This window comes from Gambusia affinis, linkage group LG13 (genome assembly GCF_019740435.1).
Source record: "Gambusia affinis linkage group LG13, SWU_Gaff_1.0, whole genome shotgun sequence".
NCBI lineage: Eukaryota > Metazoa > Chordata > Actinopteri > Cyprinodontiformes > Poeciliidae > Gambusia > Gambusia affinis.
The window spans coordinates 26,596,810-26,611,330 of record NC_057880.1 but is presented as its reverse complement, the minus strand read 5'-3'; the positions used below and the strand labels follow the sequence as shown (position 1 = coordinate 26,611,330).

Sequence of the window (14,521 nt, the reverse complement as noted above, 5' to 3'; positions counted from 1 at the left end):
ACTAGGAATTTTAGCACCGGAGACGTACACGCCTGCCAAGACCAACCACCAACGAAATCACCAGAGGTGTGGGGTTTAAGGAAAAGAGAGGAAAAAACTATATATAGCTATATTTAAAGACAAAGAAAACATAAAAACTATTAAACAAAGCGCCTGATGCATGAGGGATCGAGAGGGCTCACCATTCTTAATGGACTTCATGAAGTGAGGGGTCCCTTGAAGTTGGTCAAAGGGAAATTTCTGGCTGAAGAACCTGACAAAAATGTTTTAGATTATGTTTGTGAGTTTAAGGAGCGCTTGGAAGCAGATTGTAATCTGGCTAAAGGGCAATTGCAACAAGCACAAAGAAAGATGAAGAACCATTTTGATCAGAAAGCCGTTTTTAGAACATTTGCAGTTGGGGACAGAGTGTTGGTACTTTTGCCCATTTGAGGTGACCCCCTGCAAGTGAAATTTTCTGAACCATATGTAATTAAAGAAAAAGTGGGTGAAGTAAACTTTGTTGTATCTACACCAGACAGGAGAAAGTCGACGCGTTTGTGCCATGTGAATCTTATTAAGAACTTATTATGAACGGAATGGACCATCACCTGCAGCTGTGTGTGTTCATCCTGTTCAGGAGGAAGAAATTGATTCAGTTGAACTGGATTGAAGGATCTCAAGGATCTTAAGTTGGCAACTAGTGCAGTGTTGCTGATCAGAAGAAATTCCTGAGTCATTTAACTGCTCAGCAACAAAATGATGTGACAGCTCTTCTGAAGAAATTTTCTATGTTATTTGGTGACTCACCAGGGTTAACATCTTTAACAGAGCATGACATAGATGTTGGTGTTTCTCCTCCAGTTAAACAACATCCATATAGAGTAAGTACTGATAAGATGGATAAAATGAGACAGGAGGTGAAATGCACATTACAACATAATATTATTGGGCCAAGTATGAGTGAGTGGAGCTCTCCTGTAGTGGTAGTTCCAAAACCTGATGGCTCTATTTGACTTTGTGTTGACTACCGAAAAGTTAACACCTTAACCAAGTCTAACTCTTTTCCAATCCCTAGAATTGAGGATTGTATTGATCGGGTTGGTGCAGCCAAGTTCGTTTCAAAGTTTGGTCAGTTATAATGCCAAATCTTGCATTTAAAAATTTTTGGATGTCAAACAATTTTTGCATATTTTTGTGACTATTAATATCTACACAGCTTTCATTGACGTTACATTCAAAACTCAGTGGAAACAAAGAGTTACAGAGAAAGAAGTAAAAGTGAGTTTGGTATTCAAATAAGAAGGAGACGTGTGCATGTCAGGGTGTGCAAATGATTTTCAGGGGAAACAAACTGCATGTTTTTTCCCGTGGTAAATTCTGCAGACTGTTAATGCAGAGAGCAAACCTTCAAACACCAGAGGAGAGAAATCATCTAGAAGGGCCCTGACAGCTTTCAAAGGTAAACAATTTGAATTTATATCTGGAAATATAAAAATGAATAAAACAGGGAAGATGCTTTAGTATTTTAGTTAAATTTTTAATTTGTATTGATCTCTTTGTCAAATAAAATATCCTGAAACTTTTCAGATTTTGTCAGAACTAATTGCTCTTTTTATTGATCAAAACCAAATCCTGAACAAGTAGATGTTGAATTTATTTACATTCTCTGATAATCCAACTCATTCAGTTCTTTCACCATAACGTGGCTAAACTGGACCTTTCCAACAAAGTTATTTTCAGATTCTGAACTGAAACTAAATAAAACACAGAAGGATTTTCACATTACAATGAAGTTTTTTAATCAGTTCAACACCAATAACAGTTTATTAAGTCTTCAGGAGAAAAAGTGAAGCTCTGTAAAATTCAATCATAAACTATTCACACCTCCCAGCCAATACAATGAAAGTGTTGTACTGGGTGTTGGTTAGTGGGTGTGCCTGTGTGCCCACTATCGACTGGAGCAACTTGCGCCACCCACTGGATGTAGGGAGAAACTACAACGTCAGCTCCGTAGTTCACTAAACATCTTAGCAGCAGTGCTACTGTGATCATAGGCAGGATTTTGTTCACCCAACCAAAGACAACAGTTACGACTTGATCTCTCTCTCTCTCTCTCTCTCTCTCTCTCTCTCTCTCTCTTTCTGTCTCTCTCTCTCTCTCGTGTGCATGTGTGAGTGTCTGCTGCATGTGTGGAGAGGAAGGTGAATTAGTCCGAGGTTTTCTAAAGGTTTAAACTTCACTTTTTATGGTGGTATTTTGCACTTTAATAAATTTTGTTTTCACTGGTGTTTCAATTAGTTTTGTTCCGGCAGCACCAAGCTTTTTAACTCGGTGCGATGGCCAGGAAAAGTTACTGTGCTGCAGGCTTTAGGAGCCTTTCACGTCGACATGGTATTAAAATATGTGTTGGCGTGGATTTTTCGGTAGAGGAGTGTGGTTGGGCTGTTGGGGAACGTGTTGGGTGTGAAAGTGTGAAGGCAGCGTCCAGGATGAACAATGCAGTGGTTCTGTTTTTGGACTCGATTGACGAGGTGGACTGCGTAGTTGAGAGGGGAATTGTTTTGAGAAGTACGCAAACTACTGTCTTCCCTTTAATGAACCCTGCTAAAAAGATCATCCTGTCTAATTTGCCACCTTTCATCTACGATGATGTGTTGCTGAAAGAACAGTCAGGTCACGGTCAGGTCGTGTCGACAATGAAAATACTCCGTCGGGTTGCAAATCATCGAAGTTGAAACACGTTGTTTCTTTAAGAAGACAAGTGTTTATAATTCTTAAAAATGATATTGAGGAACTGAGCATAGTGATGAAATTTAAAGTTGACGGCTTTGATTAAACTATTTTTGTGACAACGGAAACTATGAGGTGTTTTGGATGCAGGAGGGGCATTCAGTTTGTAATTGCCCTGAAAATATTCAAAAAGAGAATATTTCTTTTTGAATAACAGAAACTGTTAAACAGTTTTTGTTAACTGTTCAGGTTAACGAAAATCCAGAGCCAGGGACATCAGCGGATACTGTGAATGGAGCTACAGTGGGGGAAACTGGAGAGGGAGCCTCGGTGGCTGCTGCTAGGGAAGGAGCGCAAGAAATTAATGTTGAGGAAATAGTTTCAAGAGGAGAGCAAAAACAGTCCGATGTTTCAGAATGTGACATTGAGGTCATCAATACTTCTGTTGAAGGGAGTCAAACGAAGGAATATACAAAGAAATGGATGTTGATGACTTAGTTCATAGTGGAGGGAATTTGATCAGGGATGATGAAAGTGTTTTTAAAGTACCAAACACTAAAAGAAAATTTAAACAATCTAAAGGGGTAAAACCTAAAAAGACTCAATTAAAAGAAAAGGGTGAGAAAGAAAGTGATTCAGAGGTTGTATCTGATTCTGATAGCGATAGAGAATCTTCTGATTCCTCCATTCCTGATGGTTACAGTCTAGAACAGGTAAGAAGGTTTTTGGAAGTAACAAAAGGAAAACGGGATGTGGTCATAGATGATTTTTTCCCAAATAGAAAATTGTTTGTTGACTCAGTTAAATGGTTAATGAGACAAAGGATATCTGATGGGTTAAGGGACACTGAAGTATATAGACTTCGAAAACTGTTGCAAAAAGTCAGAGCTCGAATTAAGTGACTTACATGAAAGTTAAAAAACAGCTGATGGAACGCTGTACTTTCTTTTTTCTTTGGATCTTTTTTTGTGTGATTATGAGTAGTTTTAAAATCTCATCTTTGAACATAAATGGTGGAAGAGATGTAAAAAAAAAGGGCTGTGTATTTTGAACTTTTAAAATCTAAACGTATTGACAGCCTTTGCTCAAGAAACTCACAGTGAAGTTGATAATGAGGTTGATTGGAAGAAAGAATGGGATGGAAATTTGTTCTGAGTTATAAAACTTCAAGTGCAGGAGTTGCTATTCTTTTGTCAAGAAATTTTCTTCCAGTTTCTATTGAAATTGAAAATGTTATATCTGGAAGATTGTTAAAGGTTACTGTTAAGTATGAAAATATAACATTTATTTTACTGAATGTATATGCTGCTGTGAATTCAGGTGAATGTTGTGTTTTCTTAGAAAAGTTAGCAAATACACTATTAAATTGCGGGTCAACAGATTATTTAATTTTAGGAGGGGATTTTAATTGTACAATAGATGATTTAGATAGAAATCATTTGGAGCCACATATACATTCAAGGCAAATTTTAAAATGTATTATTGAAACTTATTTAGCTGATGTGTAGCGTTTTAAAAATGGAAATATAAGGCAATATTCCTGGGCTCATTGTAAAGAAGGTTTTATTGTTTTGGGCATCATTTACAAATATTTAGATCATGCACTTTGTGTCCAGTGGGCTTTTCTGATCATTATATGGTCAAAGGGAATGTGTTTATAAATAATTTAAGACCTAAAAGTGCATATTGGCATTTCAATACTGTCTTGTTAAATGATGGTTGTTTTAAAAAAGGATTTTCTTTTATTTTTGGAAACAGTGGAGACTTTTAAAATGTCAGTTTGCATCTGTACAGCAGTGGTGGGATATAGGGAAAATTAAAATTCAGCAGTTTTGTAATCAATACACATACAATGTTACAAGAGAAATGGTAAAATCTATTGAAGAATTAGAGACTGAAATTGTGGATCTTCAGAGTTTTTGTGAGTCCACAGGAAATCGAGGCGCTCAAACAAAGAAAAGCTGCTCTGACTGATCTGCTTGGGCTCAGAGCGCTGGGAGCTCTGGTACGTTCACGTTGTCAAAGTGTTTCTGAAATGGACAAAATTCTTCTCCGGTTTGGAAAAGAAAAATGGACAGAATCGTCTCATTCATTGCCTTCGTTCTGAAGATGGAAAAGAGTTGACAGATCCCACCGAACTGCGGAAAACAGCTGTGGATTTTTTTTCAACGTTATATACAGTGAGTTTAGAGAAGACTCTGTGATGACAGAAGAGTTTCTTAAGGAATTGCCAAAGGTGTCGGATCAACACAATGTCATTTTGGAGCATGCTCTAACGTTGGAAGAACTGCAGGAGGCGCTGCTGAGCATGGAAAATGGCAAAGCTCCAGGAATGGATGGCCTACCTGTGGAATTTTATAAATCGTGTTGGACTGTGTTGGCTGAAGATCTGTTGGAAGTCCTTAATAACAGTGTGGCAAGGGGAACGTTACCCCTTAGAGGTCAAAGAGCTGTGCTCACTCTTATCCCTAAGAAGGATGATCTTTATGAAATAAGGAACTGGAGACCTGTTAGTCTGTTGTGCACTGACTACAAGATTTTCTCAAAAGTTCTGGCATGCAGATTGAGAAGAGTGATTGATCAAGATATAAATGTTGATCAGTCATATTGCATCCCTGGCAGATCAATAAGAGATAACATTTTTAGATGTGCCACAGGTACAAAACACTGGAATCAAATGACTTAATTACCTCCACCTTGTGTAGACCAGTTCTCCAGAGCCTTAATTATTCTATTCAGGTGCAGCAGAGGCACATCTAGAAGTTGCAGGACTGCGGCCCTCGAGGACTGGAGTTTGAGACCCCTGGTTTAGAATATTGGATTTATTTTCATTCCCAGGAGATATTTGGAAATTATTTGGTGAAAAATTTACAGAACAGTCTTATATTTTTGGGTTTTTATGTGGCAAAAGAGAGAAGAAAATTGGACGGTTGTTAAATTTTTTTCTCGGTCAAGCAAAGCTTGCAACATATTTGAGTAGAAAATTTAAAATTAACAATGAACAGAATACTGATTGTGTAAAACTTTTTAGAGCAAGAGTGATGTTAAAAAATAAATATTATTTAAAAATGGACGAACTAAATATTTTTCAGAATATTTGGGATTATGAAGGTGTCTTATTTACTCTAAATAATTCCGAACTTTCATTTATGAATATGTTAATTTGACGTTGTGTTGAATGTTCCTGTGTATCACCACTGAGTTAATAAATGAGTTTTTAAAATCAATCAAATCTCTCTTTCTCTCTCTCTCTTTAACAATCATTTACTTGATATTTGCACTATTAAATAGATCAGCATTAATAATAATAACAAGGGGATAAGTAGCTAAATATGGAGAGGTATTTTAACTTATTGCTCCTCTGTCTGCTGACTGTACTTCAACATGGATACAGAGCTGAATGTGACTGACATAAGTTACTCTGACAATATGATTGGCTGAAACAGGAAAACTGTCTGAACGTTACAGATCATTACATGTTAAAAAAAAGAAACATTTATGGATTGAACTGTGGCAGCAGAGTCTCAAAATTTCCACACAAATGCAGTCCAGAGACCAGAAGCAGCTTTAGGTTGAATATATTTGTCTTTGCATCAAAACTGTAAGTGTGAATCTTGTTCTGTGCATTTGTAAATTATGGGACTGTTTTAACTCCATAAAAAATGGAATCTAAAACCAATGAAAGAATCTGATGAAGACATTTGTCCACTTTTACCAGTATAATTTTAAATAATTTAGATTCTGATGGTAAATAGTAGGACTTACTAGTTATACTTAATGGGATAAAAATAATATATTATATATCATTACTGATGTTTACAGTTACCTCAGTCATCAAAATCCTGGTTCAACAGCAAAGAATGAAAGAGCTGAACTTCAACGACACGTCATTCATAAACAGCTTTAATTACAGCAACATGACCAACTACTCCTCTGATCCTGGAGACATTTTCATTCCTATTCCAGACTATGTGAATTGGATCATCATTGCCATTGGATTTCCTTTAGATATTATAGTATTGATTGCAGATTTTTTTCAGGTGAGTACAAAATAACTTTAACCTCTTTAGTTTTAATTATTGCAGAGATTCTGTGGAGTTCTCATTACTTTTACAAATTTAAGGCAAACTTAGAAAGTCCAGAGAATACTAACTTATACATATTTCATTTCTCGTCTGTCTTGTACCTAGAAATGTATGTAATGTGTGAAACAGGCAATATTCTACATGTCAAAAATATTCTGTCATTAATTTGTTATTTTCTCTGTTTTATTTCTCTCAGATGAAAAACGGTCAGGATGCTCCAGTTTATGTTATTAATCTTCTCGTCTCTAACATACTTCAGCTCTGCTGCAGAATTTCAGAACTTTCAAGAGATGCTAATTCAAATGCCCTTTACTTTCTCACATATTATACTATACTGGTCAGTGTTGGATTCATGATGTGTGTCTCCTGTGAACGGTATGTTTCCCTCTTCTGTCTCATATAATCACTTTAATCTTTTCTTATTAACCTTCAGACACTAAACATCTCTATCTGTTATTGCAGGTATCTGGTCGTTGCCAAGCCACTGTGGTACAGATTCAGAAGAACCATCAAGACATATGTGGTGGTCTGCATGGTGGTCTGGATACTTCCTGTTTTGTTTCCGCTACTTATTTTTCTGGCTCCAGACTTTGACATCACTGTTATCATCACAGTTCTTTTCATCCTGCCTTTTCCCTTGTTCATCTTCTTCCTGGTTGGGACTATCAAAGCTCTCTCTGGAGCGTTCAATGTCCCAGCAGATGAAAAACGACGAATCGCAGCCATTCAGGTTGTGGAGCTGATTATTTACACTCTGCTTTATCTGCCCATCATCGTTTCGTTTGTGACTGTGTTTGTGAAGTGGTATTCTAATTTTTGGTATACTGCAGGATTCATTTGTGTTTTTCTTAGTCCTCTTGCAAACACAACTTTCTATTTGTTGAGTCGGAAAAGCATCATGGATACGTTTCTGGCTTCAATCTGTTCTTGTAAAATATCTAACAATTAGGAGACGAGCAGCACAGATAATGAAAGCAGGATTGTAACAATTACTGAGAGCAGTTCTGTAACCACACTGGCACGGTAAACACAATAAATGTTACTAACATGGGAATTAAATACCCAGAACACTGCTGCTTTAAACATTAAACAGTTGGGGAACAATATATAACAACTTGTGAGTTTGACAAGCATACTTTTTAGGGCATTTTGAATATTTTAATATACAAAATGAAGGCAGCTCTGTATGCCTTCCTCTCCCCAGTGCAGCTTGGCGCGAACTGAGGAGGGCAGCAAGAACACACAGGATATGACGCGGAAACAGGAAACAAGAAAATAAATGTTTCTCCGCCAAAATAGAATACAATTCAAAAACTAAGAAAAACAAATAAACATAAATAATGAGGGTGGATTTGAGGTGAAATATAAACAGTTTTACACACATGCTTTTTAAATTGTTTTCTTGTGTGTTTCCAGTCATTGACTTTTAGCATCATTAAAAATACGACATGCAAATCAAAACAGAGCCGCGGTGGATGGAGGATAAATCTGCCCGGGTCTGGATGGACTCACCACTTGGAGCTGGCTTTCAAAGCACAATAAACATTTCAGATTTTTTGTAAACCTGTTCTGATGCTTTAAAATTAACATCCATATTTTACAGCTCCTTGTTTCCTGCTCAGTGTGAACGTCGGAGCTGTCAGACCTTAGAGCCGCTGTTGGCCAGCTAACGTTTTGGAAAGCGAAGAGGGTCGGTGGTTCTGCTCCATGTCCAATATGAGGTTTAAAAAACCCTGTTAGCTTGGATATTTTCTTCATCATCTCTTGTTTGCATTCTACTTTTTCTTTTGTTCCTGCACTTTGCTGTCATACTTTCTGTTGTTTATCATAAGAAATCCCTCCCTGATGCTCCGCTCCAAAGAGTAAGACGCGTCAAACTTGGTCCAATAATAATCAAGCATTCATGATGGAGGTCTTCCAGAACAAGTCAGACAACTTTTTAACAACACCGTCAAAATCCACTTAGCCAGTCATAAAATTAAGGCATTCTGACCTTATTCATTCAAAAGAATACAAAGCACCTATCGGGGCCCCCAACGTGCTGGAGCCCCGATAAGCCCAAGCTAAAATCTGGACTGGCTAATACAGACTGCATGTATTGAAAACAGCCACGAATGAATGTTTCTATAAAGCTGCGCAATAATTACATTATTAATACAAAAATTAAGTATCATATTTTATTTATTGAATTATTTTTGGACTGTTGAAGCAATTAAACATGAGATTAAAAAAATCTCCCCTTCAGTTCAACCTTTTAAATGAAAACACATTTTTGATGTTACCACTGAAAAATAGCTTGTAATTAAGTATTAATTGCAATAGCTTGGTCTTGGTCGAGCTTGGTAAGGAAATAAACCTGATAATTAGAGAGAAAGATACAGTTGATAAAAACTGAAAGAGAAAGAGAGATGGATGAAAAAAGATAGAAATGAAGAAGGATAAATAAATACATTAATACTTAATTGCAATAGCTTGTAATTGTAAGCAATGTAATTTCTATATTGAGGTGTCAGAGGGTTGTTATCAGCAGCTTCTGAAAGGAACTAATAAAGTAACTTGTAATCTAACTTAGTTACTTTCCAAATCAAGTAATCTTTCTGAAAATGTGTCTCAGTTTTTTACTTATTTTGTTTCTTTTTGCTCGTTTTTTCTTTATTTGCCTTGAGTATCTTCACTTTAAATTGGTTAAAGTTTTTAATTTGTTTTATGCTCATTTTGCTTCATAATTGTATTTAGGTCTGAAATCACATTTCCTTGTATAAATATTTGCATTTAAAGATTATGTACTTTATTGTTTTCACATGGTCTGTTCAGTTTAGGCAAACATGTATTCTGATAAATATGTAAAAGTGGTTGCTATAATTCTGATTTATATAGTTGTGATGTATTTTAACATTAACTTTTTATTTTTACTATATTTGCATATAGTTTTGTGTAAGCAAGTTGTTCATGTGTGTTTTTACATGTATGTACAAACAAACATCTTGGCTTCACTAATGACACTTATTGAAGCCAAGATGAAGACAGAATTAAGAGTCTTAATAAAAATATATATAAATATACTTTAAGGCCGTTGATGAGGAAAACTGAAGGAACTGATAAATCAGCATGGACAGGGAACCAGGAAGTGACACGAAGCAACAGGAAACAACAGCAGCATGTCATGATTTATAGTGAGTGGTGGTGAGGCGGAGTCTGAGGACCAGGTTGGAATGAAGGAATGATGATTTAATGATGAAAATACAAATCCAAATGTCCAAATGTCCAGGCAGCACAGATGAGTGTAAGGCTGAGTGGTACCAGTTGTACCAGTTCACTACTGGTACAAATGAATAAACTGACGACTGACTTGATTGAACAGGGGCTGCACAGTGGCACAGTTGGTAGAGCGGCTGCCTTGCAGCAAGAAGGTCCTGGGTTCGATTCCCGGCCCGGGGTCTTTCTGCATGGAGTTTGCATGTTCTGCCTGTGCATGGTGGGTTCTCTCCGGGTTCTCCCAGTCCAAAAACATGACTGTCAGGTTAATTGGTTTCTCTAAATTCTCCCTAGGTGTGAGTGTGTGTGTGTGAATGGTTGTGTGTCTCTGTGTTGCCCTGCGACAGACTGGTGACCTGTCCAGGGTGAATCCCGCCTCTCACCCGGGACGCAGCTGGAGAGGAACCAGCAACCCTCCTGACCCCATTAGGGACAAAGGGTGAACAGAAAATGGATGAATGGATGAGTTGAACAGCAGACAAGACAAACCATAACATTATACATGTTTACACTACACTATGAAGCAAACACACAAAAAAGGAAATATAAAATAAAAAATAAGGCAACAAAAGACCAGAGAGTTAAATGGTTCAGAAACTCACTGAGATTTTATTATTATTATTTCTTTTATCTAATAATTTCTCACAATAGATAAGATGTTATAGGCCTGAGCTCACAGTAGGAACCTGAGCTCACAATGATCTGTGATGGTCTTGCTATGGTGTCTTTTACCAAAACCGTCAGCAAAACTTTCTTTCACACGAGTCACAGTCATTTATTTTTTTATTTCCATACAAAATGGAGTGAAACTGTCAGAACAGAAACAGCTGAGAATGATTTCAGAACAGTGAAAATGTTTTCCATTCAGTTGCATGCATCAGCAGTAACAATACTATCTCAGAAGGATAAATAACTCTTCTATCAAGTTGCAATAAAACATTTGTTCAAAAGTTTAGCAGTTCCCTAAAACCCCAGTAGATGGCAGCAACACTCGATGTAAAATCAAATATTCTCAGTTCAGAAGCCTGAAGGACAGAGAGGAGATGTTCATTGTCTCCTCAAAGCAAAGAGGCAGAAAAACTCCTGGACATTTTGCTGACACCAGTGATGACAAATGAATGACTATCAAAACCTAAAAGCCACATATGTTGTGTAGAAGGTTTTAATTGTTGATACAGCTCATACAGACCTGTCAGTGATACTTTCTGAGATGGGAGACATTTTATGTCTGTTGCCCTCATCCGGCCTCACAGCCTTCAACAGGCCCTGGTGAGTTTGTAGTGTAAGTGGAAATCCTGTTACTTTGCTGTAGGTGCATGAAAAACATGTTGCACATTTTATTTTGAAGGTTACTATGATTGCTTTCTTATTGTCGTCAATGCACCTCCATAAATGTGTTTCAAGAAATTAACTCTTAGCATCTTTATACGTTAAAACATAAAAACACAGAATGTAGAGTCTTTAACAAGACGAGTGATAATTATTTCTTTTCTGAAAGAGAGAAGTCAGTATGACATATTTGTATATTGTTTACAAATATGTTGTAAACAATTTACTTCATATTGTAAACAATATAGTTTAGATTTACAGTGAAATACACCAGGAAATATATTTCCATATAAAGTCAAAACCATGAACACAACAGAGACAACAAAAAAACCAAAGTGTGTTTTGTTTATTGATGTTTATGCATCAATAAACATAAATATACTGAGAGTTAACAGAAACCGGTTTGCATGGAGTTTCAAATAACTCCAGCAATCAAAACTGTCCGTGTTCCTGTCATGTTGAACAGCAGCAGCTGACTAGTGGCCCTCACACAGCAGCATCAGAATCGTTACCATCACTGTTTGTCAGTGACGTGCGGTGAGGTTCATAGCTGGTGAGGCACTGACGTCATCAGAATCAGATTTGCAAATAGATGCATAGATTGACAGCAGTTTACAGGTTATGTTTCACTTTTGCATCCTTACACATACAAACTGTAGCTCACAAAACACACATTTCCTTAAAAAACAAAACAAAAAATCACTATCTCTATTATAATCTATCGCTGCACTTGACTTGCTTCCTGAATCGTTTAGCCTAGCTCGCTGTCACTTACTCGGCAGTTGAGGAGTGAACAAGACGAACGTCTGGGATCTTGAGCGCCCCCTGCCATGAGGCAAGAGAACTGCCTGCCTCACCTCGAACCTGTTCTCTGCCGTTTATAATCGCTCATTACACGAAACACGTTACACAAACACAGTTTGTGACAAAAAGCACTGTACATTATATGCATAAGCTAAGTTATTGGAAATAAGTTCACATATTAAATTTGTTTAAACCATTTTATTGACGCCGTACAGCAACATGCTCTCTCCGCTTAGCAGCCAGCGCAGAGCCAGGGGTTGCGCAATCCAAGGTGAGGCAGAGCTCGCTGCTGCCTCACCGGCATCGCTTCCAAGCATTTGAATGGGAAAATAAGAAAATTCAGCGATTTTGAACACATAAAAATCGAAATTGGTGAAGCTACATGAAAAATAAATATTTTTTAGTACAAACCACCGGATGAATATAACAATTTAAATTACTTTATGATTATATATTTTCTTTCTTTCCATGATGGCTGGTGAGGCACTGCCTCACCTGCCTCCCCTGACCGCACGTCACTGCTGTTTGTCTCATGTATGTTACGGCTTCTCCTTTTTAGGAGGGGGTTACCATGGCAACCACAATAAACTGACCTTGTAAATGTACAAAAATTAACATTTCTTCACCAAAATCCCAGAAAGGTTTGTACAAACTGTGGGGGAGAAAGAGACACTTAGGTTTGGAAAAATCAAAGAAATTGCTAAAATAAAACAAGGCCACTCAGATACTCTAAGTGAAACTTAAAGGAAAAGAAAAACCTGCTGAGCTGATCTAGCAAAAGTCTCAGCAAAACATTACATGGGTGGAATCAATCTATTTACCTAATGTATTTAACAGAAATAAACCTAGATGATGAGAATGTACAGGCTAAACCAAACTATCAGATACTCTAAGTGAAAAATAAAGGAAAAGAAAAACCTGATCATAGTGGTGCCACCCAAGAACTGTTTTGGAGAGTCGTTTGCATTTTGATCTGTAGCCACAATGCTAACCACTTACCACACTGCATCGCTGATAGAACAGATAAAGAAAATTACTTTTAAAAAGTTTAAAAGATGTGTGAATGTGCAACTTTTAGAAACTTATTTTTCAATTCCTTCTGACTGTTTCTACATCAACATTATGGAGATTTTCACCAATTTCCATCTATTCATTGTAAAAGCTGCACTAAAATCACACATGATATTAAATTTGAACGAACAAAACTTTGGTTTTTAACTTTTGGTAGTAGAGAAAAGCAACGTCATGCATCTGGAGACAATTTGAAAACTACAGATGGGCTAAAACTTTCACCAAAAAGCACTTTGTACTCTGCAGACGACAGAGAGATGATGAGGAAGCAAAACGAAGCATATTGTGTTCAACTAATTTTTAGTCCAATAATTCAGTGATCGAGAAGGAAAATGTAGTGGCACGCTGCTTGGACACAAACCGGGAACTGATCACTCTTGGTTGGGTCAGCAGGTGATTTAAGACCCAAAACAAAGAACGACCTTTGGTTCATTACTGATGATGTGTCCAAGTTGCACAGTTTATAAAAAAGGTTTCCTACAGGAAATATGCTGCCTGACTTTGAGGACTCATGTGACAACACTCCTAAAGAAGACATAGAGATGAATAATGAACCCTGATGATCTGAAACTCATCAGGGTTAATAATAAGTTTTCATTTTGCTCTTTTGCCATGGTGCTAACCACATTGCATTGCTGATAGAACAGATAAACTACTTTAGAAAAAGAAACTGTGAATGTGCAACAGAAACGTGTTTTTCAATTCCTCCTGATTGACATTGCTGCAGCAATATGTTGACTTTTACCTATTTCCCTCTATGAAGTGTAAAAGCTGCTCTAAAACCACATAATATTAAATTCAAGTCAAGGTTTGGTTCTTAACTTCTTGGTAATAGAAAAAGACAACATTGTGTGTTTGGTGACAATAACTACGGCTGTGTAGGACGGCCTGAAACTTTTGTCTAAAAGCATTTAGTGTTATGCAGACAACAGAGAAATCATAAAGAAACAGGATGAAGGTGTTGTGTTCGTCTCTTTTTTCTTGATTTGTTTTTTAGTTCACCGATTTAGCAAATAAAGAATGTAAATGATGAAACACACTGCTTAGACACAAGTTAGGGACCAATGGGATCTAATAACTTCAGATTTAAAACACCTGAAGAGCTTCACGGTTTACAGTCTAATAAAAACCACAGATAAGTCAGAAGTTGTGGTGGAGAATATGGATTGTAGGCCAGTGTCACCTGAGGTGGGATATTTCTATACTTCTGAAAGTATCATGATTTGTAAGGAGAGAGTTGGATCAAAATGCTGACAGGAATAAGA

The 14,521-nt window shown here is 37.0% G+C and overlaps 1 protein-coding gene across 1 annotated transcript; it reads left to right on the top strand.

The window, feature by feature from the left end:
- Positions 1–788: 788 nt before the first annotated feature.
- LOC122842600 (G-protein coupled receptor 4-like) lies at positions 789–7,746 on the top strand. Its single transcript, XM_044136629.1, has 4 exons — positions 789–863; positions 6,535–6,752; positions 6,994–7,172; positions 7,260–7,746. The coding sequence occupies exons 2-4, from the start codon at positions 6,573–6,575 to the stop codon at positions 7,744–7,746; spliced, it is 846 nt and encodes a 281-aa protein (XP_043992564.1). The 5' UTR covers positions 789–863; positions 6,535–6,572.
- Positions 7,747–14,521: the final 6,775 nt, after the last annotated feature.